Source organism: Rhinolophus hipposideros, assembly GCF_964194185.1.
Source record: "Rhinolophus hipposideros genome assembly, chromosome: 5".
In the NCBI taxonomy this organism is placed as follows: Eukaryota; Metazoa; Chordata; class Mammalia; order Chiroptera; family Rhinolophidae; genus Rhinolophus; species Rhinolophus hipposideros.
The window spans coordinates 5,248,091-5,273,208 of NC_138051.1; the positions used below are offsets into that span (position 1 = coordinate 5,248,091).

The window sequence follows — 25,118 nt, forward strand, 5'->3', positions numbered from 1 at the left end:
ATCTAATGAGAACAGAAAGCGTATGAAAACAGGGCTCTATAAGGACTGGGAACACTGTACAAGGAGCGATTGAAGCCCCCACCCCTACCCCCACCCCGGGGCCCAGTCAGCGAATGTTTCCCAGAGGCGATCTCCCGAGGAGGTGGAGGAAGGAAAGCATTTCTAGGAGGCAGGGGCAGCAGGGTAGAAAGGCAAGCAGGAATGATTCATGTGGCCAGGGGCTGAAGAGAGTTTTGCTTGTCCTGTTTTTAATCTTCTGCTTTCATGTTCTCCCTTTAGATAGCAACAAGAGTTAAGAATTACACCGAGCTTAGAAAGCCATGCCAGGTGTGTGCTGAGGATCTTATACTCTTCTTCTCATTTAATCCTCACGTCCTGGTCAGGTCAGTACCGTTATCATCTCCACATTATCGAACTGGAAAATGGGGATCAGGATAGTCAAAAAATTTAACAAAGGAGGCCCAGCTCATGAATGGCAGAATGAGAAATTGCTCCTGCGCTTTTATCTTCTTAAAGCCCAAAGGCAGAACACTTCCCAAGGATGTCTGACACTTCTTCCCATCCCTCTCTCGCACACCCTGAGTCCCAAGTCAGCTGGGCAGTAGTTTTCTCAACCCCAGTGCCTTTTCAGGCAACATGGTTCCCTTCATCCAAGCCTCATGCCGTCCACATTTTCTGTTCCTATCAGGATATGACCCCTGCTGCTCACTGTTCCCAGGAGCTACTTACAATCTCCTGGACAATTTCTGCACCTGGTCCCCGTGTGTCTTTGCTACCCTTAGACATCAACACCCAGCAGATGAGCCCCAGACACGTCACCACCACCAGCACCACCTTCCACGATGCACCCTACATCGAGCTCAGATCTCTACACATGAAACAGCATCTCATTTAATTCGCCCAGAATCTTATGAGGTGGTCTCAGCATCTCTAATTTACACTTAAGGACATCAAGTCTCAGAGAAATTATACGACTTACTCAAGGTAATTTGGTTAGTGAATTCACACCCACACCTAGTTTGGGGAGGGCCAAAGAGAGCTGAACTGAAGAACCAGATTCAGAACTAAGTCTGAAAGTAAACAGCAATTTACTTTGCATGGCCATACACAATACCCCCCAAGTGTTATTTACAGTTCTTGGTGTTGTCATCAAGAAGACATCACCCTTCTAACTCAAAAATTTCCCAGTTGTTACCCCCATTATTTCATTTCCGCTTTTAAAATTCTGGTCTATTCATTCTAATCGCCAGTCCTGAATTAAACAATCCTTTATTTAGAGGCTGCTTTTAAGAAGGACTTGTAATTTCAATACTGAACACTAGATGTCACGATTAACCAGTTATACTAAAACCACCCCTCATAAGGTATCAGAAAAAGACATCACCATGAAGTGTTCAAGTCTCATTTATTTGATATTGTGTTACATAATCTGTAAGAACTGCAACACAGCAACAAGACATGGATTTATATATACAGGTTCTCTAGCCTCACTCAGAGGGAGCTCAATTATATATGATATGTATAACATACATATTACACATATATAAATATATAGAATAGAATACAATAGAATACAATACAACAGAACAGAACAGAATAGAACTATATATATGTGTGTATATATATATATATATGTATATATATATATATATATATATATATATATATATATATATGCTTTTTTTTTTCCCCAATCAAGCATCATTGGAACACCAAGCCCTGTGCTCATGTATTTGAAACCTCCTATTGTGTACGTGAAGTAATTAGATTAGGTTTTTAGAAACTGATTTGAAGTCCAAAAGACACAGAGATCTTTCAGAAAGGATGGTGAGGAAAGCTCACGATAGCTCTCACAAGAAAGACAAACATACTTTGAGGTTTTGTCAAATACAATTTCGAGAAAACAAGTCTGGCATTTGGAAACTAAATGTTTGAATCCAAGATCTTTTTACACATATGATTATGAGGAGTATATTCACTCTCTTTAAGTGACAATCATAGCCATTGCTGACCTTCCTTCCTTGTCCTTTTGGCTGGATTTGTAGGTAGAGCAAAAAATAATCTTTGTTCCTAGCACTCTCTTAAGATTCAGTTATTAGACCAGGTCCATAAGATCCTCGAATGCTACAATTACTAGCATTTTGCTGAGAATTGTGAAAATAAAGCACAAGAGAAATAAGTGCGAAAAACTGGAAATCTCAAACCATCAGACGATGGATTAAGTTTAAGAAATTAATAAGCTCTGTATAAAATATAACTTGTAGAAGATATTGCCTACTTACCAAATGCAGAAAATGGTACCAGAAGAACTGGGTTGCTCTTAGGAGCAGCAATTTTTTTTTTGCAGTTTGTTCTAAAAGAGCAAATAGTTGCTAGAACTTCTATCGTGTTTTTCAAAGAATCTACTACTTTTGTCATCTGGAATACTTTCCATGATTTTTAACTTCTGCCATACCAGTTCTAAAAATTCACGCTTATCAATCAAGTAAAAACGTGTTGTAAATATGAAGTCTTGCTAAGCCCCTAAATAAGGACGGCTCCTCCAAGGTATACCTAAAGAAAGGTTTCCATCCGAAGTCAGTGAGTGTATTAGGTCCAAGCAAATAGCAAGCTTACCTTTCATAACTTTACACGCTGGAAAGTTTTCTCTTTCAAAATGTATGTTGTGGTATTCGACATACAGACAAATAGAATTGGAATAGAATAGAATAGAATAGAATAGAATAGAATAGAATAGAATAGAATAGAATAGAATAGAATAGAATACAATACAATAGAATAGAATACAATAGAATACAATAGAATACAATAGAACAGAACAGAATACCCAAGTACATACGTACATACATATAGACAGAGATACATACATATGATAATAAAGAGGGAGCCCCAAAATAGTGGGGGAAAGGTTAATTCAATCACGGTAAAGGCACAACTGGGTAGCTATCTGAGAAAAGGTCAAACTGAATCCATACCTAACATGATACATTAGGGTAAATTCCAAGTGGATTAATATAAAATGTAAAAATGTGAAAGCAGAGAGCCATACATTACTGAAAGAAGACAGATTTTTTTTTTAAACACTTCAGAATGCAGAAAGTCTTTCTATGGCACACAATCTAGAATGATAAAAGAGAAAATTACAATTTACCGCTTAAAAAATTAAAAACTTTTGCATGGCAAAAATAAACAAAACCCCATGTGCAAAGGCGTAAGTCAAAGACTATCTAAAAACGAAACAAACAAACAAAAAAACTCTTCAATTTATATCATTTAAAAAATCTCTTTCATGTATGAAAAGCTCCTACAAGTTAAGAAAAAGATCAACAAGCCAACAGAAAGACAGATCATCCAAAAGGAATGTAAGTGGTTCCTGGGTCAGGAGGGCACAAGCTCTCCAGAGCTGGGGACTGGAGTAGGGCAGGTGACGTGCCCAAGGCACAAAACTCAAGAATACCCTGAGAATTTCATTTCATTTCATGCCTCCTAAAATTCTGCACCTCACTCATCCTACTCTGGCTGTGGTTCTTAAACATATGAAAAGATACTCAGCCTCACTCAAAAATCAGATAAATGCAAATGAAAACGACCCAAGACACCAGTTTTCACTAATCAGATGGGCCAAAATCCAAACACTGTACAACACACGACCTCAGACATTGCTGGTGGGAGTGTTAGTTGTTTCAACCTCTCTTGAAAACAAATCGCCACCCACTACACATTAAAATCACAAATACTTACGAACTCTTGACTGGATTCTAGGAATCTATCCTACAGATCGCCGCAAACGTGTAAAATGGCCTGTGCACCAGCGTCCTGAGGACAGCATTGCTGGTGATGATGAAAAGACTGGGTACAACGTAAAGGTGCATCACAGCTAAGTACGTTAGAATTAATTTATTCAGTGCAGTACTACAACTCTAGATGTTGAAACGGAAAGTTCTCCAAGGTATGTTAAGTAAGAAAAGCAAAGGTTCAGGGCCACGTGTGTGGGATAGCTACCGTGTCAAAAAGAAGGGGAAAACAGTACCATATGAATGGGCTTGTAGGTACAGAAAAATATCTGCCTTAAAAAAGAAACTGTCAAAGTGGGTTATTGCCTGTTGGGGAATGCGAAACCCGGTAGAAAGGAAACGGGATCATCTTTGTTGATGTCCGAGTCACGTAAAAGTATATTAATATATAGATAACAATCTATTAAGACTATGAAATAAAAAATATGTGTTTTCATCTGGCACTTTTGTCCTCTAATACCTATTTCTACCTAGTTGCATGACCTCTCAGGATAGTTTTCTAAGGCTTTTCTATCGCACTAGCAAAGCTACTCACTATTTGGTTTGACCTGACTGTGCAGAAATTTAAACGAGATGTCCAAGCTTGGTGTTAGGATGATGGTGTTTGCCTTCCTGTCCTCCCTCAGACTCCCAGGCTCTGTTATCATCAGGCTTAGCAGCTGACGTACTTTTGAAACAAAGTCTGATGGGGGCTACTGCCCTTTGACCTTGTCAGTCCGCACAGAGCTGCCTGTGGTTTCCACACGCAGCACAGGTTTCTGCGTCCCTAAACTGTGCTCACATGCGTTGGGGAACAGTGTCTGTAGAGTCGAGCTGGTATACAATGAGCGTCGTATAACTCTGCAGCGTCTGTGCCATAACAGATCCTACTCAGAGGGCGCTTGTGGTCTGTGTTTGGTTTAGGGGCAGGGATGGGGACGGGTTGGGGCACACGTAGACTATTTGGCCCAGAGGACTTCCTCTGCAGAAGCTCCCTCTCATTTCTAAGTCACACGTGGCACAAGTGTAAATCATCCTGCTGATTTAGATAGAACAGTTCTTTATGCCGCCCATCCCATTAGAAAGCTAGGGGAAAGGGACCCTCAATTTCCCTCTCTTCAGACACGCTCGTACAGGAGGGGCAGGTTGGAAGCTCTGAACGTCCCACCCCAACTTTACCTGTGCAGCCCCTCTTGTATCCATTTTAGTCCTGGAGATCCTGCTGCCCCCCAAACCTGTTCTTGCCCCATTACATCATTCAGTGCCCAGGGCAGTCTTTCTGGGCCTGGAGAATAACTTCGTGCAGTTGGTACAGGGTTTTGTATTGCTAACGCCAGCATGCGTTCAGGAAGACGTGTGGGCACCCAGGAGGAAGTAATAACAGCACCGTCAGGAGGAGATCAGATTAGCAGGGCAGGGAGCATGGAGAAGGCACAAACTGCGCCTGTCTGCACGTGTCAGGGACTCAGTAGCGCATGTGGACGGGGGCCTGGGCAGCAGACGTGGCCGATGTTTTCTCCAAGCCCCCGGACCTGCAAGGTCAGTGAGTAGCGTCGCCCCCACATGTTGTCTCGACCCTGATGCTCTCCATGTGTGCCTCCCACCACTGTTTGCTATTTCAGTTCCCCATTAACTTCATAGCGCTCATCCTAATTTGTAATTCTTGCACGTGAACGAGCCATTTCTATTTATTACTTTCTCCATTAGATCTTAAGCTCAAGGTGGGTAGGAGCCGCATTAATTTTTTTCCATTGTCTTATCTCCAACGCCTAGACCAGTGTAAGGCAGTGAGCAGTTAAGACCATTTGTTGATTTAATTAACAATTATGTATTGCTTGGGTTGTTCATGAATAATTAATAATAATAATAATAAGTATGTATTAATTAAGAAACCTAAACAGGGTTTTTATGTGAGCTACTATTCCCAATGTTTGAAAATGAGAGAAATCATAGATAATGGGAAAGCTGTCATATAATCAAGCAAATTTAATCAGATTTACTTTAGGTTTAAGATTTCAAGAGGTCTTGAGAACAGGTCCTGGGCTCCGAAACTGTAGTGCTCCATTAACCCTATTCTCCATTATTTGTAGGAAAGGAGTTTTCACAGGCAGTTTCTGACTTGCTCTTGTCCATGCACTCATCTGTTTTCAAAACATTACTGAATAGTTTTCAGATGTGAAAGCATTGAGGGTACAAATATAGGTATGTGTGTATATACGTACACACATATTACTCCTTCTCTCTCCTTTAGGAGCTGAAACACGTGCCAGAATAACCGTATCATAATATGATAAGCATTTTCATGGTCACAAGCAGAAAGGACTTTTAGAACACAGTTTGCTTGGGGCGGGGATACGAGAGGGGGTCCACAAAGTGTCACACGCTGGGAATTCAAGCAGAGTAGATGCTCTCCTCCCTGCTTCCAGGCTGACTTATGCAAAGGTCTGGTGAAGGGGAGAACAGTTTACCCAACGCAATTATTCTCTTGGTTTCCTTCAAGTAACAACAGAACTCAAAGTTCACAAAATAAAGCCTGTAACCCCCCGACTCCCACCAAAAAAAAAAAAAAAAAAGCAACTGAAGGCAAACCAGCAGAGAAACCAGCAGGGTCTACTTGTTTGGCTCCAGACAGCATAAAAGCGGGTGACGACCATTCATTGCCTGAACACCCACAGCGCACGCGCACACACACCCATTATGTCACCTTTCTCAGTCAGGCCTACACGCGGTCCAGAGCTTATCTCTGAATATTTGGAAAGCGTTACCTGGCTTTAATTTAATGAATAAATATAAAACTGGCTGCTGACGTGTCCTGATGGAAGCCTAGCAGTGTCCCAACCGGGGAGGAGGTGTGAAAACCCCGGCAGAGTGTGGGCGGACGTGGGCTACAGGAAACACCCTGCATGGAAGGTGACAGCTGACTAAGGATGAGGAGGAAGGCTGGTGGGCAGAGGGGGCTCTTTCCCCTCAACAGAAGACACCATGGAGCACGCACTCTCACATTTCTTAGGTTCTTCCTGTCATTAGCTCTGCAGGGACTCGGGAAATTCAGAGGGAGCAAAATTAAAAACAAGATGAGGGAGACAGGCGCTTGAGAGGTGCCAAGAACTCTCCTCCACCTCCCAGGCCTTGGCTTCTGGGGATCTGGCCAAGGGGCTTCACGTCCTTGTTTTATCTGCACTCAACCGCCCATCCCAGCCAAACATGAGAAAACGCTATGCTACACTCAAGAATAGTTTCATTTGCTGCAATCCAATAGATTGAGTCACCAAATACCTTAATACATTTACTCATTTATTTTAAGCACCTATTCAAAGGATAGGCATTTTGCTAAAGCAAAGTGCCTGGAATTGCTCCCAGGGTGGCTGGGTGGCAGGCGGGGGCGATGGGAACAAGTAGTTACAAGAAGTGGGAACAGAAGAATCCTACAGCACCCAAGGGGTCAACCAGTGGCTTTTGATCAGAGTCCATGGGGTGGACCAAGAGAGGGCACAGAGCGGCACTCTGGGCTGACGGGGCACTGTGTACATTCTCAGGGAGGCACCACCCTGCAAGTCTGGGGGCTGGGGAGCAACGCGTCCCAACCTGGCCAGCACTGAGGGCCCAGGGATGCCTGACAGGAGACAGATGAGGAAGGGCCTGGCCCTTATTCCATAAGCAGTGGGGCGCCACAGATGGAATTAAAGCAAAGGAGAGGCCTGTCCTGATGTGTGTTTTGGAAAGATAGTCTGTTTTGGAAAGAGGTAGTGAGGAAAGTAAACTCAGAACAGGGGAGACCTAAAGCATGACCCATCACACATAAAGTACTATTTCTGTTCTGATGAACGGTGCATCCTAACATGTCAAATATTAATAGACAACACTTAGGCAGCATTTAGTGCACGCAAGTGATTTCATCTTTTCAACAGTCCTCTGGAAAACAGGGACAATAACTCCTATTGACAGAGTTATTGTGAAGACAAAAGAATTGATGACACGATTTCGTATGGAAGGCTTACAGCACAGTGTCTGGAACGTGGTAAATTCTCAGAAATGGTTCCTTACTAGTTTGCATCAGCTCCAACCTTCCTCTTCTGAGGTTTTGCGTCAGCCTCTGTATTGGAAGGTACTTCCTCAAGGACTGTTCCTTCACCATCAGACTTTTGGTGGGAGGAGGGGGATGACTCTTTCAGCATCATTCAGGTCTGGAAGCCTGAGGTTTCTGAAAGGCTGGTCTCCAGGGAGCAAAGACTGGGGTTGTGGTTTTGTTTTTGTTTTTTGGTAGTCTTTATCCAAGCAGCCCTGTTCTTTCAAATGCCTGCTATACCTTTGAAGGCAAAGTTTTCTCTATTTTTATTAATTTGTGAGCAGAAATAATAAATACACATCAAACTATAAAAATTCAAACATTTTCAGAGTTTAAAGCTGAGATCAAGTTTAAAAACAAATCACAGCACCGTTCATGTGATGCTCAATGACAGACGTTATTACTGTGATCTCTGTTAATTAGACATAAATGCTATTTCATTCCCGTAAATAACAGTAATGACTGGGTAGGGCTGGACGTGTCTCAGAGACAGCTCTCAGAGACAGGTCAGCCGGTCCTACTGGCCACCTAGAGGGAAGGGGTCAGGATGAGGATGACAAGAGTCTGAGAGCTTCAGGTATAGTGTTCTTTAGGAAAAGACAGGGCCAGAGCACTTCCCTTCAAAGCCTGTCTATACTCAGTCCTCAGCCTGAAGCCAACATTTGAGATCCTTCAGTCCTTGTCAAGAAAGGACGTGTCACCCAGCACTGAAGAACTGGAGGGGGACCCCCATTTTCTCCAGCCCCCAGTCCAAGGACGTCTGCATGCTTCCTGCCTGTTTTCCAACTCTTGCATCTAAATGGGGCAGCGCACTGGCAACCGGGTAAAGATAGCTGGGCGGGGCGTGCTCTTCGGGGGCTGGAGCAGAGCACTCCAGCTTCCGCTGCCTGGGCCCAGGGCCTTTCTTTCTCGTGGTGTCAGAGGACACCTTTCTCCCCTAGTTACTCTTTGGTGGGTTTCACTCTTAGTCCTATTTAATGCTTGCTGCTTTTCATTAACATTGGTTGCAAGCCTGGGTTTGCTTTTCAACTTTATGTGGCCAGCAGAGGCTTTCTGGAGCTCTGTCAGAGGCAGACACTCGTGTCTGTGAGTGACAGTTCTCTCGGCCACAAGTCAGCCAGGCAGAGAGAGCGATTTGCATTCTGGGATTCCAATCAAATATTCAGAAGAGGACACTTTACCCTTTGAAAGTTGCAAAGTAAACAGAACCTCAGCCTGGGAAGCAAATGTACTTCAGATTATTTAAACTGAAATTCTAAAGTGGATGGGAGAGTCAGTGGTTCCAACGACTTCCAGAAGTGAATTGCAGGCAAAAGCACAGACAGCAAATATGATGGAATGTCAAAGTCGTCCCCATAACACCAAATTCCCATTAATCTACTCACATCCTGGGAATGTTTGTCTCGTCTTTTAGCAATTATCATCTTTAAACTGTGTTGCCCTACAGTTTGAATGGTTTTCATCAATTAGTAAGAATCCATACCCATGTCCTTACAAGTGTTTGTTTTTCTTTCATATCATCAGTTCAGAGACACTTAATGCAACACTATGAAAACATGCTCACCCAGTGGAAAGGGACCACATTTCATCTTCCTTCCAAGTCATTTCACCACTCTGTATTTACATTTCTGGCTCTTTGTTAACTGTGTTTTAATCGAAGTGTCCTTTAAAACTTTGCTACACAAAGTATAGACCGGCAGCACCCCCATCACATGGGGGCCTGTCAGAAGATGAGACTCTCCAGCCCTTCCCCCAGACCTATCCAATTAGAATCTGCAACCCCCTGGTGAGTCACACTACAGTGAGAGAACCCACCTCAGAAGACCATGTGAATCTCACAAATCTACGATCTACAAAAAAAAAAAAAAAAAAAAAAAAAAAAAGGCAAATACTTTTGCATTAAAAACTCAACTACGACAGGACATATGGGCATAAACAATCATGATACGTGCCAGCAGGCTTACCAAGTGCAGACCTGTCACAAGGGCCTTACACGTGTTAGCTCATGATTCTGCGCTACAAGACAGGAGATAAGTACCATTCTCCCATGCTGTACGTGAGGTACAAAAGCCCAGAGAGCTGATCAAACTTGAGCAAGACCAAACAGTAAATCAGTGGGAGAGGCGGGATTTGAACCCAGGCAACCTGACTTCAGAGGGAATGTTTTAACCATTACACTCTACCATCTCCCAGCAGTGTGCAGCTGTGTTCAAGAAATAAAACAGTTCATCCAAGACCTGAAAGAAAAAGCTAGGGTGCTTGAGGATCCTTATTTCAGGCTCGGTAACATTTAGAAGCAGAGACCAGTGGAGCTGGACCCCACAAAACTCTAACAGAACTCCCGCAGGTGTTATCTGAGGATGGCCGGGGATGTGTGAGACCCAACGGTTTTTCCAAAGAAGTGGAAATTTGAAGGTCAGGCCCATCTCAGCCTCCACTGGACTTCCTATCAGGCCCTCTGTCTTTTTGTATGCCACCTCCTAATTCTTTGGGGGGGGTTGCTCTTTCAAAGAACCCTCACACACAGCAAATGATATCAAATGACAGCTTTTTCCTTTCTTAGCTTTCATTCAAAATCTGAGCATATCCGTGTTGCTTTGATAAGTAACTTTGCCTCCTATTTGAAATCTTGTTTAAAAAAAAAAGGCTGGAAGGGGAAGGTTGTGCTTATAAATCACACTTGAATAGCTCTAAAACTAAACACTGTGGCAATTCACATTCAAAGTATGACAGGACCTTTCAGATGTGATAGCCAAAACGCTCCTCCTTTGATGAAAATCAGTCCTGCCAGCTCTTAAGCGTTAATTAAGATAGAATCTCCGTCTGGGTTCCAAAGAGTCATTTACCTGCTAGAGTCTCCGCTCGGCTGTTCCATTTCTAGATGAAAGGAGGGTGGAAGTCCAAGCCCAAGTGCATGCAGCTATGGGATTTGTGCCATCTCATCTCAGATGCCTATTTTTAACCAAATGATGCTTTCTGTCAAAGGTTAGTGTCCCACAAGAATTCTCTCAAGCCCAGAATGTCAGTGGGGGGAGTTTCTGGAACACACTTCAGAAGTCCAAGGAGGATGAAAACTCTTCCTGTTTAAAGTACAACTTCTACTGTAAAAGGCACAAGACAACTTCCATTTGGAAGCCTGTCCTCTCTGGTAGGAAGCAAGATAAACTAACCATGCCCTTAAAACATCACCCTCACGACGCCGACCATTTCTGGACTGATCCGCGGTGGCCTCTCCATAACCTCCACTTCAGAGGTAAGAAGGGAGGCCCGACCCAATGAGCAAAGATCGCTGTGTCCCTTTTGAAGCATGTGGTGTAAACATAAATCACTTAATAATTGAAATGCCAGAGTGAGACATGGTGACTCACTAAGATGGAAAGCACAGAGCGGAGGCAGCTGCCTGCCTCCTCCCACTTCTCCCGGAGCTCATGGTCCGGCTGGGGGCAGGTAGCAGGCCACAGCCTGGCAAACAGAGCAGTCGGCAGTCAGAGCTCAGACACCCCAAGAATCCAGCTCAGCTGCCCCAGTCCCGGGGCACTTACCTTGCACTGCCCGGACACACAGATGGCCGTGCTGTTCTGGCCACAGGGGGTACCGTCAATGACCTTCTCTGCCTGCCGGACGTAGAAGCGGTACCCCACTGCTTGGCAGTTCAACTCACACTTCCGATTGCCCTTTACTACCACAAAAAAAAAAAAAAACACACACAAAAAAACAAACTGTTAGCATCTTTTTTCTTCCTGTATTGTTACTGACATAAAATTCACATAATATAAAATGAACCATTTTAACCAAAGTGTACAATTCAGTGTTTTTTAGTATAGTCACAATGTTGTACAACTATTACCACTAATTCCAGAACATTTTCATCACCCCCAAAACAAGCCCTGTACCTGTTAGCTATCCCTCCCAATTCCTATCCCCTCACCCCCCATCTTGGCAACTACCAATCTACTTTCTGTCTCTATGGATTTGCCTATTCTGGACATTTTATAACTGCATACTTTTTAAGACTTCATGAATATGATTAGATCTCTCCATATGTAATGGTAGAGGGAAGGGACTGTAATCTACTGGTATATGTAGAGATTTGATGCTGAGTATTATAACAGAATTCTTAAAGAATCTCACAATACAAATAAGAGACTCTACTTTCAGACACCCTCTCATACTTTGCCATAGTCATCATTATATTTGACATATCAGCAATCACAGTGAGCACACAATTTTAATGTTCTGCTTTTAAAAAAATACTTAAAAATTATTCAGTTATATCATCTTTATGCTCTTTTAAATGGCTGGAGTTTCCTGTAATAATTCCTCCCTTATGATATGTTTCAGTGGTTTCCCCATCACCGTAGGTTGAAATCCAAACTCCTAAGCAAGGGATAAAAATGTCTTTAAGAGCTCAACCTCGCTTGCCTTTAGAGTCTCATTTCCTACCACCTTCCTAAGTCTAGATTCTATACCAAATTAAACACTTTCTCTATCCAGCCATTGCTGAACTGTTCAGCACTGCTTCTACTTTGTTTTAGGTCCCAGGTCACCTCTTCCAGGAAGCCCTCCATGGATCCTGATCTCGCCTGTACATCCACCCATCACAGGCTGATCTGGCCTTCTCTACTATAGGGTTAACCAAGCTTCACTGAAACATGGTCTTGAGGGACCACCGGGATGTATGTTGTCTGTCTTATTCACTTTTGTATCCCCAGGCCTCAGTACAGTGCTGGGCACCTAACAAATGCTCAAGAAATCCCTGAGGAATAAAAAAAAGGGATGGATAAATGAACAGTGGCACTTTTATTTTGTTGTTGGCCTTTCTCTCCCTTCTCCCCACTCAGAATGTTTCTCTATATTTCAACCCCTTCACACAGAGCCTGGCACACAGTAGGTGCTCAATAAATGCTAAATTAATTACCACTACAGCTAATATTTCCAGAGCAATTTAGTTGCCTTCAAAATAAGAATGAAAAAAATTTTCAGGCGTGATATATTTCCATATCCAAAAGAGACAGACAAGCCAAATACACATTGATTTTTTTTCAGCTGTTTTTGGAGAGAAGACTAATGCTATGCTCAACCATAGACAGCATGTTCCAGCTTTGTGCCTTTGTCTGAAAATCTGATTACTGGATTGGACACTACTGACTTTTTCCAACCAAGACAATACATCATATTTTCCCCAGTGTAGCTGCCTGACTGTCCTAGCAATGGATTTCCTTCTCCTCCAAAGCCATTGAAAACTGCTACCAGGAAATAATATGGAGCCCCTGGGACCACATGGGTTAGGGAAAATTGAATCTTCTAGATATCCTGAGCTCTATCTTAGAAGTCAAGAGACTTGGTTTCTTACTCTGCCTGCCCAAAAGATATAAGAGGCGATCTTGGGGGAAAAAAAAATCAAAGAATACCAAAGACAAAAACAACTTTGGGAATTATCTAAAACTAACCCATCATTATATAGATAAAATACAAACAAAACACAAAGGCCTAGAAAAATGAAGTGGTAGGTTAGAGTTTAAAACTAGTTTCCTACAACTTGCTTTTTCATGTCATTTATCTATCTAGAATCTGTTTCCTCTCTTCCCAGCTCCTGGCTTTCTGAAGTGACAGCAGGAAGTATCCAGGATACTTGCATTTTAAGTAATGAGTGTCTGAATGGCAGCCTCATATGGGGCAAGAGTTTTGAGTTCTCATTTCTCTTGGCTTCCTCCCAACCACCTCTATCCTTTGCAGTTACAAATTTATTTCTCAATATCTGTAATCATACTACCGAAGAACATTCTTTTTTTTTCCTCCCCCTTTCTTCTGCCTCCCCCCACCCCACTCCGGTTCAAGCCGTTGTTCTCAGTCTAGTTGTGTAGGACACAGCTCCCTGGCCCACGCTGGTATTATGAGCCTTGTGCTCCCCCCAGCTGAGGCAGTTGGTCGCCATTAGTCAGTTGGCTGCTCACAGCAGCTCACGGTAGCTCTCACTGGCTGCAGTGGCTCACCTGGCTGCCGGCCACTCATGCTGGCCACCAGCTGCTCATGGCAGCACACAGCAGCCCGTGGCAGCTCATGCCAACCTCTGGCTGCTCACAGCAGCCCAGCTCCAGGGAGAGCTGTTGTTCACAATCTTAGCTGTAAAAGGCGCAGCTCACTGGCCCATGTGGGAATCGAACCGGTGACCTGGGCATTAGGAGCAAGGAGCTCCAACCACCTGAGCCACCGGGCCGGCCCCCCAAAGAACCTGCTAAGAACAAAATAACATGGCCAAAACTGAGATAATTATGGCAGAATCTCCAAATGGCCACATGAAATTACCCAGAGGAATGGCCTTAAGTCTGGGCTCTTCCTTCCTGTGGCCTAAACCAACCACTAGGTCTGAGCCTCTGCCTATGTGACTTAGACAGTGTCCCTGCCTTCAGACTTACAACAAGGGAAAAGGGGGATCTCAGGAGATAACTTCAGCCTGTGGACAAGTACCTTCCCAACAAAACTGCCTAGATCCTGTTCCCTTAGCAACACTCAACCTAGTGCTTCTCATAAAATTACATAAGGACTGACGTCTCCAGACTCTGCACATACTCCCCAACCACTTTAAAATTTCACATAAAAATACATTTCCGGGCCTTCAGTTTAAGATTTTTCATCGAGAGTCACTTCACTCCTTTTATTTTCTTTAAACAGAATTACAATTCTGATGCCAAGAGTTGCTTCTCTAAGCCAATTTTGTCATGGTTTTGTCATGGAGACAACAAAGGAGTGGCCACGAGGTGGGTGCAATCGGATAAGAGTAAGTGAGCACATCCTTCTACTTCCTGTTTATCGCTCTCTTATTCCTCTCCTTCTCTGTTCTCAGCTGCTTCCTAAATGTCCTCCCCACACCCAATGGGGACACCTTTACCTTCCACACACTCAGGCAGTGATTCCCAATTTAGTCCCAGGACCAGAAACATCCCCATCACCTGGAAACTTGTTGAAAATGCAAATTCTTGGGCCTGACCTCCAACTCCTAAGTCAGAGACCCTGAGGATGGAGCTGGGCAGCCTGTATTTTAACAAGCCCTCCAGGTGATTCTGGTGTACAGTCAAGTTTGGGAACTACTGCTCCGAGGAAAATCAAGTAGTGAACAGACTTGGAAGCAGCTGACCATTCTTATTTTGAATTAAGGATGTTTAAATTCCACGTCTAAATTTAAATTTAATATAAGCACTATCTTGAATTAAATTTAGGATATTGCCAGGTATTTGGATCCCTGATAGTAAGACAGCCCTCTGATAATTTTTTAAAAAAAGAAATGTTGGAGAATATAGAAGAAAATTCGGGCTAGTTAGAATAAAGCAGCTAGCAGTTAAAGGGTTAACCCTCAAATAAAGTTAAATATTTAAACCACTCACTGAGCTTTGTTCCTTTGGAAATGCCATTAATATGAGTAAAGACACTTTTGCTAGTGTAAAAAAACAAAGAAAATTGAAAAGGAATTAATAGTTACAAAATTTTGGAAGGTGGAAAGCAGAAAGACCCATGGTAATGACTTAGCAGACCCAAGCAAACTGATCCTAAACAGGAATTAAAGCAACAAATCTACCTGTATCATAGCATTTCCAAATGGTAACTTTGGAAATAAAGAAGAATGAGTCCTATAAACAGCGAAATTGTCTGTAAGGGTGTCTAAGAAGCAGTTAGAGGTTCCACTTTCCAGAATGGTTGTCTAAAGCCTCTGAAAACGAACTCCTTTATAAAAGCAATGAGAACATTAGCAAAAGACAACGGAAGTGATTATACTAATAATAGACAAAACAGACTTTAAGACAAAAATCATTATTAAAGACAAATAAGAGCATTTTATAATGATAAAGGGTCAATCCATCAGGAAGCCAACAGAGTCCCAAAATACATGAAGGTAAACCTGGAAGAACCTAAAAGAGATTCAATAATAATAATAACTTGAAATGTTAATACCCCACTTTCAATAATGGATAGAACAACAAGACAGAAGATCAACAAGGAAATAGAAGGCTTGAACAACACTGTAAGCCAACTATACCTAATAGATATCTATAGAACACACCACCCAACAGTAACAGAATTCACATTCTTCTCAACTGTACATGAAACACTTTCCAGAAAAGAACAAATGTTAGGTCATAAAACAAGCCTCAATATATTTTAATGGACTGAAATCATACAAATTTTGCTCACTGACCTCAACGGAATAAAATTAGGAATTAATAACAAAAAGAAATTTGGGGATTTCAAAAATATGTGGAAATTAAACAACACACTTCTAAACAACTGATCAAGAAAAAAAGCACATGGAAAATCAGAAAATACTTTGAGAGTCATAAAAATTAAAAAAACAACAACAAACTTATGAGATATAGTTATAGCAGTGCTTAGTGGGAAATTTATAGTTGTAAACATCTTGTGAAAAAATATCTCAAATCAACAACTTAATATCCTACCTTAAGAACTGGCGGGGCGGGGGGGAGAGCTAAAAAACTAAACCCAAAGGCAATGGAATGAAGGATGTAACTAAATTAAACAGAAAAGGGAGAGACAATAGAGAAAACCAATGAAACCCAAAGTTGGTTATCTGAAAAGATCGATAAAATTGAGAAACTTTTATACGGACTGACCAAAAATAAAGAAGAGAAGACTTAAAAATACTATACCAAGAATAAAGAGGAGACATTACTACTGATTTTACAGAAATAAAAATGACTTCTATCCTGAGAGATTAGTCAAGAAAAAGAGAAAGAATTCAGATTAAAAAGAAATAAATACAACTACCTGTATTTATAGAGGACATAATCTTGTATATAGAAAATCCAAAAAAATGCACCAAAAATTACTTGAACTAATAATAAGCAAGTTAATCAGAGTTACAGGATACAAGATCAATATACAAAACCCAATTTTATTTCTATACACTATTAATGAGCAATCTGAAAATGAAATTAAGAACCCAGTTCCATCAAAAAGAAAAAAATACTTAGGAATAAATTAAACAAAAAAAAGTATAAGACTTAGACACTAAAACTGTCATACATTGTTGAAAGAAATTAAGGAAGATCTAAATAAATGGAATGCTATCCATGTTAATGAATCAACAGACTTAATATTGTTAAGATGGTAATATTCCCCAAACTGATTTTCAGATTCAAGCAATCCCAATCAAAATACCAGCTGACTTTTTTTGTAGAAAGTGACAAGCTGATCTTAAAATTTGTATTGCACTGCAAGGGGACAAGGATAGCCAGAACGACCTTGAAAAAGAAAAACAAAGCTGGAGGACTCATATTTTCTGATTTTAATGAAGACAGTGTGATATTATCCTAAAGTTAGATATATAGAGCAGTGGAATAGAATTGAGAGTCCAGAAATAAACTCTTATATTTGTTGTCCACTGATTTGTGATGAGGGTGCTAAAACAATTGTGGGACCCTCAATTTTTCCAATTGTGATGGAAAAATTGTCTTTGTAACAAATGGTGTTGGGATAACTTTGCATATCTACTTGCAAAAGAATGAAGTTAATCCTCTATATCATACTATATAGAAAAATTAATTCAAAATGGATCATCAACCTAAATGTAAAAGCTAGAACTATAAAATTCTCAGAACAAAACAGGTGTAAATCTTCATGATCTTGACTTAGTCAGTGGTTTCTTAGATGATATAACAAAAGCACAAGTGACAAAGGATAAAATAAACAAACTGAAGTGCATTCTAAAACTCCGTTGAGAAAATGAAATGACAGCCCATTGAATGAGACAAAATTTTTGCAAATCATATGTCAGATAATGGACTTGTATCTAGAATCTATGAAGAACTTTTATAACTCAACAATAAAAAGATAACCCAATTAAAAATAGACAAAGAATCCGAATATACATTTCTCTAAGGACGATACACAAATGGATAATAAGCACATGAAAAGATGCTCAATATTAGAGAAATACAATCAAAATCACAATGAGATATAAATCATTAGCAAAATGAAAAATCAAAACCACTTCATAGTCCAAGGATGGCTAAAATAAGAACAATAATAAGTGTTGGCAAGGATGTAGAGAAATCAGAATTCTTGTACAACGCTGATAGGACTGTAAAAAGGAACAGCTTCCTTGGAATACATTTGGCAGTTCTTCAGAATATCAAACATAAAGTTACCATGTGACCCCAAAATTCTACTTCCTGGTATAGATACCTATGAGAAATAAAAACATGCATCTTCATGTTCAAATTGTACATACTCAAATTGAACATAACTATTCATAACATTACTCATAATAGCTAAAAAGTAGAAATAATCCAAATATCCTTCAATGGATTAATGGATAAACAAAATGTGTAACATCAATACATGGAATATTATTCAAAGATAAAAATTGTGAAGTACTGATACGTGCTATGACATAGATAAATCCTGAAAATATTATGCTAAGTGAAAGAAATCAGTCACAAAAAGCCACATATTTTATAATTATATTTAATGTTCAGAATAGGCAAATCTATAGCAATAGGAAGTAAATGAGTGGCTGCCAGGGGCTGGAGGAAGAAGAGAAGAATGTGGAGTGACTGCTAATGGGTACGGATTTTCTTCTTGGAGTGATGAAAATGTTTGAAATTATGTAGTGGTGATGGTTGCACAACTTTCTAAATATACTAAAACCACTAAACTGAACTATTTAAATTGGTGGTTTTCATGGTATGTGAATTTTATCTCAATAAATCTGTTATTTAAAAAGAAAAGCAGCAGGAGTTAGTTTCCTGGATCCCCAGGAAATCATCAAATAAATAACTCAAGAAAATTTCTGTTTCCAGATTGAAGGAGCCCAGAAAGTGCTCAGGACAATGGTGTTAGGTGTGGGATTTGATTTTACCCTCCTTATAATTAATAAGTTAGCCTGTTACTGATTCATGGATACAGACAGAAGATAAAAGACTCCTCAGTCAGAGATAAAGGACTTTATTGCTCAAGGAAGAGCAAGCAGAACGGGCATCAGTGTGTTTGTGTCAGTACCCCTTGCCCCAAGTTCCCATGGGGACAACGTGCAGGAGCCCAGATGGATGCTGCACACCAATGGATTTGCATGGCAGCTCAGGAGCACTGAGCTTGAGGAACCCATTGCTTTTATGGGAAGCAAAGAGGAGCCCTGCTCTTTGTCCTGGACAGAAATGTGTTTCACCCCTCAAGGTTGCTCACTGCAAACACAACCCTGAGAAAGGCCCTGGTTGAAAAGTGGTCAGGGTCTTACATTCTTGGCATACTCCGCAAGACCTGTAGGAGCGCAGGGGACCTATGGGGACATCTCCTGATAAATGGATAGTAATGAACAACACCAAGGCACGTGACTGTGAAATTTCAAGACACTTGGAACAAAGAAAAGATAACACAAGTTACCAGAGAGGAAACAAACAAAATGGTACTGGATTTCTCAAAAATAACTCTGAAAGCTAGAAGATAACAGCAATGCCTCATAACTTTTGAGGGAAAGTATTTCCAAATTAGAATTAATACTGTATCTAGTCGAATATTCAACACTTATGAAAAAATAAAGGCATTTTCAGAAATTCAATTCTCAAACCATTTACCTGTCATGTACACTTGCAGGAGGATGTATTATATCATCACGATGAAGGACGAAACCAAGAGAGTATAATGTGTGGGATCCAGGAAATCAAAGACGTAACCCAAGAGAGAAGCAGAGAGAGTGCAGAGGATTAGGATGAAAAGAGCCCCTGGTAAGACAGATGTGCCCGAGGGAAAGACTGGAGCAGGTAAGAAGGTTTTAGGAGACATTTCTTCAAGGACATGAAATGAATAAAATACGTAATCAATTTTAGGATATTGTGATGATAAGATATTGAGATGTCAAGTTATTGAAAGATTTGCACAATTTAGAGAGCTTGGGGTTGCATTAAGTGTGAAGTACATAAATAAGAAGACATACTGAAAACAAAAGGTATTTAGTAACAAGAAAGGAAAAAATGGAATTCAGGAAAAGTAATCACAGTATATGGTGTGTACACTACAGCGTGATGCCCAGATCATCAACCGTGATCATCCATTAGCTGGGAGTGTTGCCTGCTGGTAGCTGATAGCTGTGTCTTTCTGGAACTTTCCATCAGCCTAAGGGAGCCCCTCAACCAAGGCTGAAACTCCTCCCCAGAGATAGACACCATCCAGTGACCAGTCCATCTGGTAATGCAAAGGCCCATCCAGGTTCAATTTTGGGTAACTCTGCAGGGCTTATCCCAGCTCAGAGCTTCCAGTGGGACCAGGTGCGACTTTTGTGTGACTGTCCCAGCCCAGCTTCTCCTTCTCTCCAATCACACAGTGTTCCAGGTTCACTCTCTGATAAACACTGGGCACAAATGTCTACCTCAGGATCGATGATGCCCTAGAGTGCTAACCTAAGCTAGTACACTATATGGCTCTGCTATGAACATATGCACATGGTCCCCATGTAAACAATGGTTATTAATCTAACTGAAATTACAACATAATTATGATAAGAGGGTGGGGGATGGGAAGAGCCCACATGTGGTGAGGTGAAGACCGAGAATGAGGAAAGAGGGCTATATCCTCATTTTCAACAGAAAATACTTGAAACTGAAAAATCCAGGTGTAACAATGTAAGCATTATTCAGTGATAAGAAGGTAAATATCAAAACAACACTTAAAATAGTCAGGGCGTAAGAAATATTGGTGTGGGGGCAAAGTTTGTAGAACTATTTGACTGTAAAATACATGTATGCAAAACTTGGGTTAAATAATAAAAATTAATTTTAAAAAGAACGTAATAACTCCAACAATTCAGGTTCTCAGAAATAGAATCTTTCTGCACAGTTATTAGCAATGGTCGGTCCCTCCCATTTCTATTCAAAGTTAACACAAAGCTGTAAAACTCCTTGTCTTTTCAGGAACTTTGCATAAGTGGGAGAGCAGAATGTTGCTGAAGCATGGAGGTTCTAGATTTTAGCTAGTTTTGCTACTACCTCGTTTGCATGAGGTCTTAGTAAGCAAGAGGGAGCCTCCCAGAAGGATGGAAGGAGCCCAAAGTGGCAGGAAAAGAGCTTCAAGCTTTTCCCACAATTGCACTTTCTCCCTCCTCATTTAAGCAGGGGGAAAGCCTCAGGTAAGCAAACGGAGTAGGTTCTGTGAATAAATACACGAGGCTATTCTCGGAGAAGGGATAACATCTGTGCTTAGTTCCGGATCCATTCAAACTTCACAAGTTCACTCCAAGTTTAGCCCCGAAGCCCTCCTTTCCCAGGCTCAAGTTCCGTGTTTTTGGTAGAATACACGATATCCCGGTTCAAGAAAAGCAACCTCGTAAACGCAGCTCGTAAAACTCCGACGTGGCAGGCTGCTTACCCAAAGCATGTTGATGAGTGAACTGTAAACGAATCAGAAACATGTGGCTGCAAAGTCTTACGTGTACACGCGGGGTGTAAATCACATTAAAAGGGGGTTGCTCAAAGCCCGGGCAGTGGACGTGGGGTTCGCGGCCGTGGGTCTGCGTGGACAGCCCGGGGGGCAGCAGAGCCTGCGCAGCGCGGGCGTGACCCCCGCCACCGCCTATTTATGACAAAGGGGCTGCCTGCCCGTGGACTCCAAATTCTGGACTAGACGCGGAGGATTACCATTGAAACTGCCTTCCCCTAGACCGCATTGTCCAGGACAGAGTTATGGAAAGTAAGAGGAGGAGAAAGCTTCTAAGAGCCCAGCCTCTTCTCTGGAATTAGAAAACTGTTCTGAAAAAGTCAGCACAGGCCCGAGACAGTCCAATGCTTAGCTCCGCCTGTTCTGAAAAGGAAATTGTTTGGGGCGCATGCCATTGTTAAACCTTAATTGCAAAAAGATACAGTTTATCAATCGGCTGATATCCCTAACCTTCTGTCCGATACTTGCAACTATGTAATTAAAATTGTAGAAGTTCACAAGCAGTACCCTGCTGAGTCTTACTGAACGGACAATCTGAACAGGCTGGGGATTTGGATCAGAAACCTTGAACAAAAACGTCTTTTCTTAAATCCCGAAAAATCATTGGCTCCATGTTGCACAGACGTTCAATGCCTCTTAGCGCGTCTCACACTTAAACAGTTTTAGTCTGGGGCACTGTAACGCCATGATTCTCAAACTTTTCGTGTACTCACAATCACCCAGAGGTCTTGTGAAAGCACAGCTTGATGGTGACCACTTCTGGGGAGTCTGATTCATTCGGTCTGGGGTGGAGCCCCTGAATCTGCATTTTCAACAAGTTCCTGGGTGACGCCAAGGCTGTTGGTCCAGGAACCCCACTTTTTGAACCACTGCCTTAATTGATGCGACTGAACTAGGATGGAGAAAGGAGACCCACCTACCGGGCAATCAGACCTGTGTGGACACTCTGAAAATGCACTGCCAAAACTGACACATGGCATGGTGTTCAGCTAACTGAATGAAAGGTTCCAGTTTTATCCATGCAAGACAGCCAGTAAAGACTACAACCATCCCGAGGCCTTGCAAAGAGAAAGTTCTCTTCTGGGTGGTCACGTATGGTACACAGTGTTCAGAAAGCAGAGAGGGAAAAGGAACTTCTCTTTAGCATCTACATTTAGATTTGGCTGCCTAACGTATTCGCACCTTTTACAATATTTATGTGTTTACTGTTTATTGAGCACCTACTGTCTGCCGTAGCATGCCCACAGAGGGGACGGAGGCGCCGTGCCCCTTCCCCCATACCTGGCCCTATGCATTGCTTCCATCTGGCTATTTATTTCTTTACAGTAAACTGATAATAATAAGTAAACTGTTTCCCCGAGTTTCAGGAGCCATTCTAGCAAATTATCGGGAACCTTGTGGGGACCTCTGATATGTAGCCAAGTTGGACAGAAGTGTGGGTTACTTGGGGACCCATTACTTGTGATTGGTGTCTGAACTGAGGGGTGGTCTTGTGGGATTGAGCCCTTAAGCTGTAGGGTCTGCACTACCTCCAGGTAGTTAGTGTCAGAATTGAATTAAATTGTAGGACACCAGTGGGTGTCCACCGAGAACTGGAGAATTGCTTGGTGTAGAAAATACGTGTATTTGATGTTAGAAATGTTTCATTACCTAATTCTCTCATTTCACATAGTACAAAATTGAAGCTTAGAAAAATGGAAAGACTTGCCTGGAGTCACGTTGTCTGTCAATGACCTTACCACACTTAAGATACATAGGGATTTCCTAAATTAATAATGACACCTAACATGCTAGAGTGCTTGCAATGTACTGAGACTGTGTGTGGCACTGCATAGGTATTATGCCATATTACCCTTACAACTCAGTGAAATAGGAATTATTATTATCCCATGGTATAGATGAGGAACCCAAACCTCAGAGGTTAATTAACTTGCTAAAAGCCACACCGCTAGAAAGTGGTAGCGTCAACAGGATTCAAATCGAGGTTTGACTCAGAAGCCAAGTCTGATTCTTGGGTGCCCTACTGAACACTTAACTCTTTCATCCGAGTACATATTACCTCTCTAAGTAGAAACGCACTTCCTTGAAGTCAAGGACAGTACTTGACACGGTGCCACATAGGAAGCAATGCTTGTTTACTCATCCAATGAACATTTATTAGGCACCTATTGTGTGCCAGAATCTAGTTTTAAGCAAGTTAATAAGACAGAGGCTCTGCCCTCATGAAGCGATCAGAATTCATTTATTTTATGAATTCATTCACTCAGCAACTATGTATTGAGAGTCTACCTTATTCCAGGTACTACAGTAAGTATTGAGGAAATGATAAGAAAAAGAGACCAGGTCCTCGACCTTCGGTAGCTGCAATGTCATGGGAAAGGCAGGAATTCATTAAGTATCCACACAAAGAAATGTGAAATTGTAACCCTGAAAGATAAGTAGGAGTCTACCGTGTGAGAGGGAGGGGCGGAGAGAAGAGCACTGAAGGCAGAGGGAAACCAAAGACCACACCCAAAGGCCAGGCACGGGCCTGTCAAGGACCTGAGAGACATTCTCCATGGCGCAAGCAGAGAGCGAGGGGAGATGCAAGGAGATGGGGCTGCAGAGGGGGACCAGTAGCCCAGGTCATGCAAGACCGACGTGCCTGTGGAAAGAATGAAGAGACCTGTCTCGAGTTCTGTGAAGCACCACGGCTTGCATTCTTTGTACTCTTCTGGAGAGCAGAACATGGAACAGCAGTAGTTTCCCATTTGGAGAAAATTCCTAGACATGTAGTTCCATGGGAATTGGCTAAGCCAACTTTGTTCAAGTTATCCAGCCCTTTTCTGAAATGTTTTCTTTTTACTCTCATGTCATACACAGTAAATCTAAAGCTGGAAAAAGTGACTGAAAACAAATACCATTGTGGAAAAAACACCATGCTGTTCAAAACTATTCAAGCTGTGTGACATGTAGTGTTACATCTTACAATGTTACATTTCATAAAAACTAAGAGTTTGAAGGGGGTTCAGCCAGTAGAAAGCCAGTTTGGCTAACAGTCAGGAAAGCAGCTTGACAGCTTCAAGAGAAGCGGGAGGCTTAACCAGTTTCTCATGGCTTGGGAAAATACATCTCTCTCCGAGCAAATATGGACATATTAAAATATGGAATGTATACACATCCTCCAGAAAAACAGCGTGGCTGGGGTTCTTCTTGTCAAGGACTGAGGCTGTTGAGAGCTCTGAGAAGGAAGTCGGTGACGGGAACTCTGGCGCAAACGCCATGTCAAGTCAAAGCCTCAGAAGCCAGGGGAACTCAGAGGCAGAGGGGATAGTACCACCTCTGCAGGCAATACCCAGACGAGGGTGGCTTTACTTCCCATCTCCTGCTGTTATCATCTTAATTAAAAATATCTATACGTATATATAAATGTATGTATGTGTGCATACGTATACATGTGTGTATTATGTATACATGTGTACTGGTACATGTAGGAATGCATGTGTGTATATATGCATGTACATATATGTGTGTTATGTGCATGTGCATATACATGTTTATTATGATGTGTGTATTATGTGTACGTATATACATGCATGTATGTGTATATACAATTGTGTGTGTGTAGACACGTGTCTTTCAGTCTGTGGGCAGCAGGCCGGCGTAATAACAGGGATCAGAACACAACAGTGGCTGGTCCATAGGTGGAAAATGTTACTGCACGGATATGTGGGCCGAAGAAGCAAGTCCACATACCTGAAAACACAGTAATGGACCCAACAAAGGCACTAATCTCTCTTCCAAACTTTGAAGAGCAGACATGGTAAGACACTGGAAGAAGGTTTCAGTAGGAAGAAAGT

At 41.7% G+C, this 25,118-nt stretch overlaps 1 protein-coding gene across 1 annotated transcript in view; it reads right to left on the reverse strand.

Moving 5' to 3' along the window:
• The window catches only part of THSD4 (thrombospondin type 1 domain containing 4), a 578,057-nt gene that overhangs the window by 307,465 nt on the left and 245,474 nt on the right, over positions 1-25,118 (reverse strand). The window contains exon 7 of the mRNA XM_081050341.1: positions 11,382-11,518. Within this exon, the coding sequence (XP_080906467.1) occupies positions 11,382-11,518 (137 nt within the window). The remainder of the gene's footprint in view (positions 1-11,381; positions 11,519-25,118) is intronic.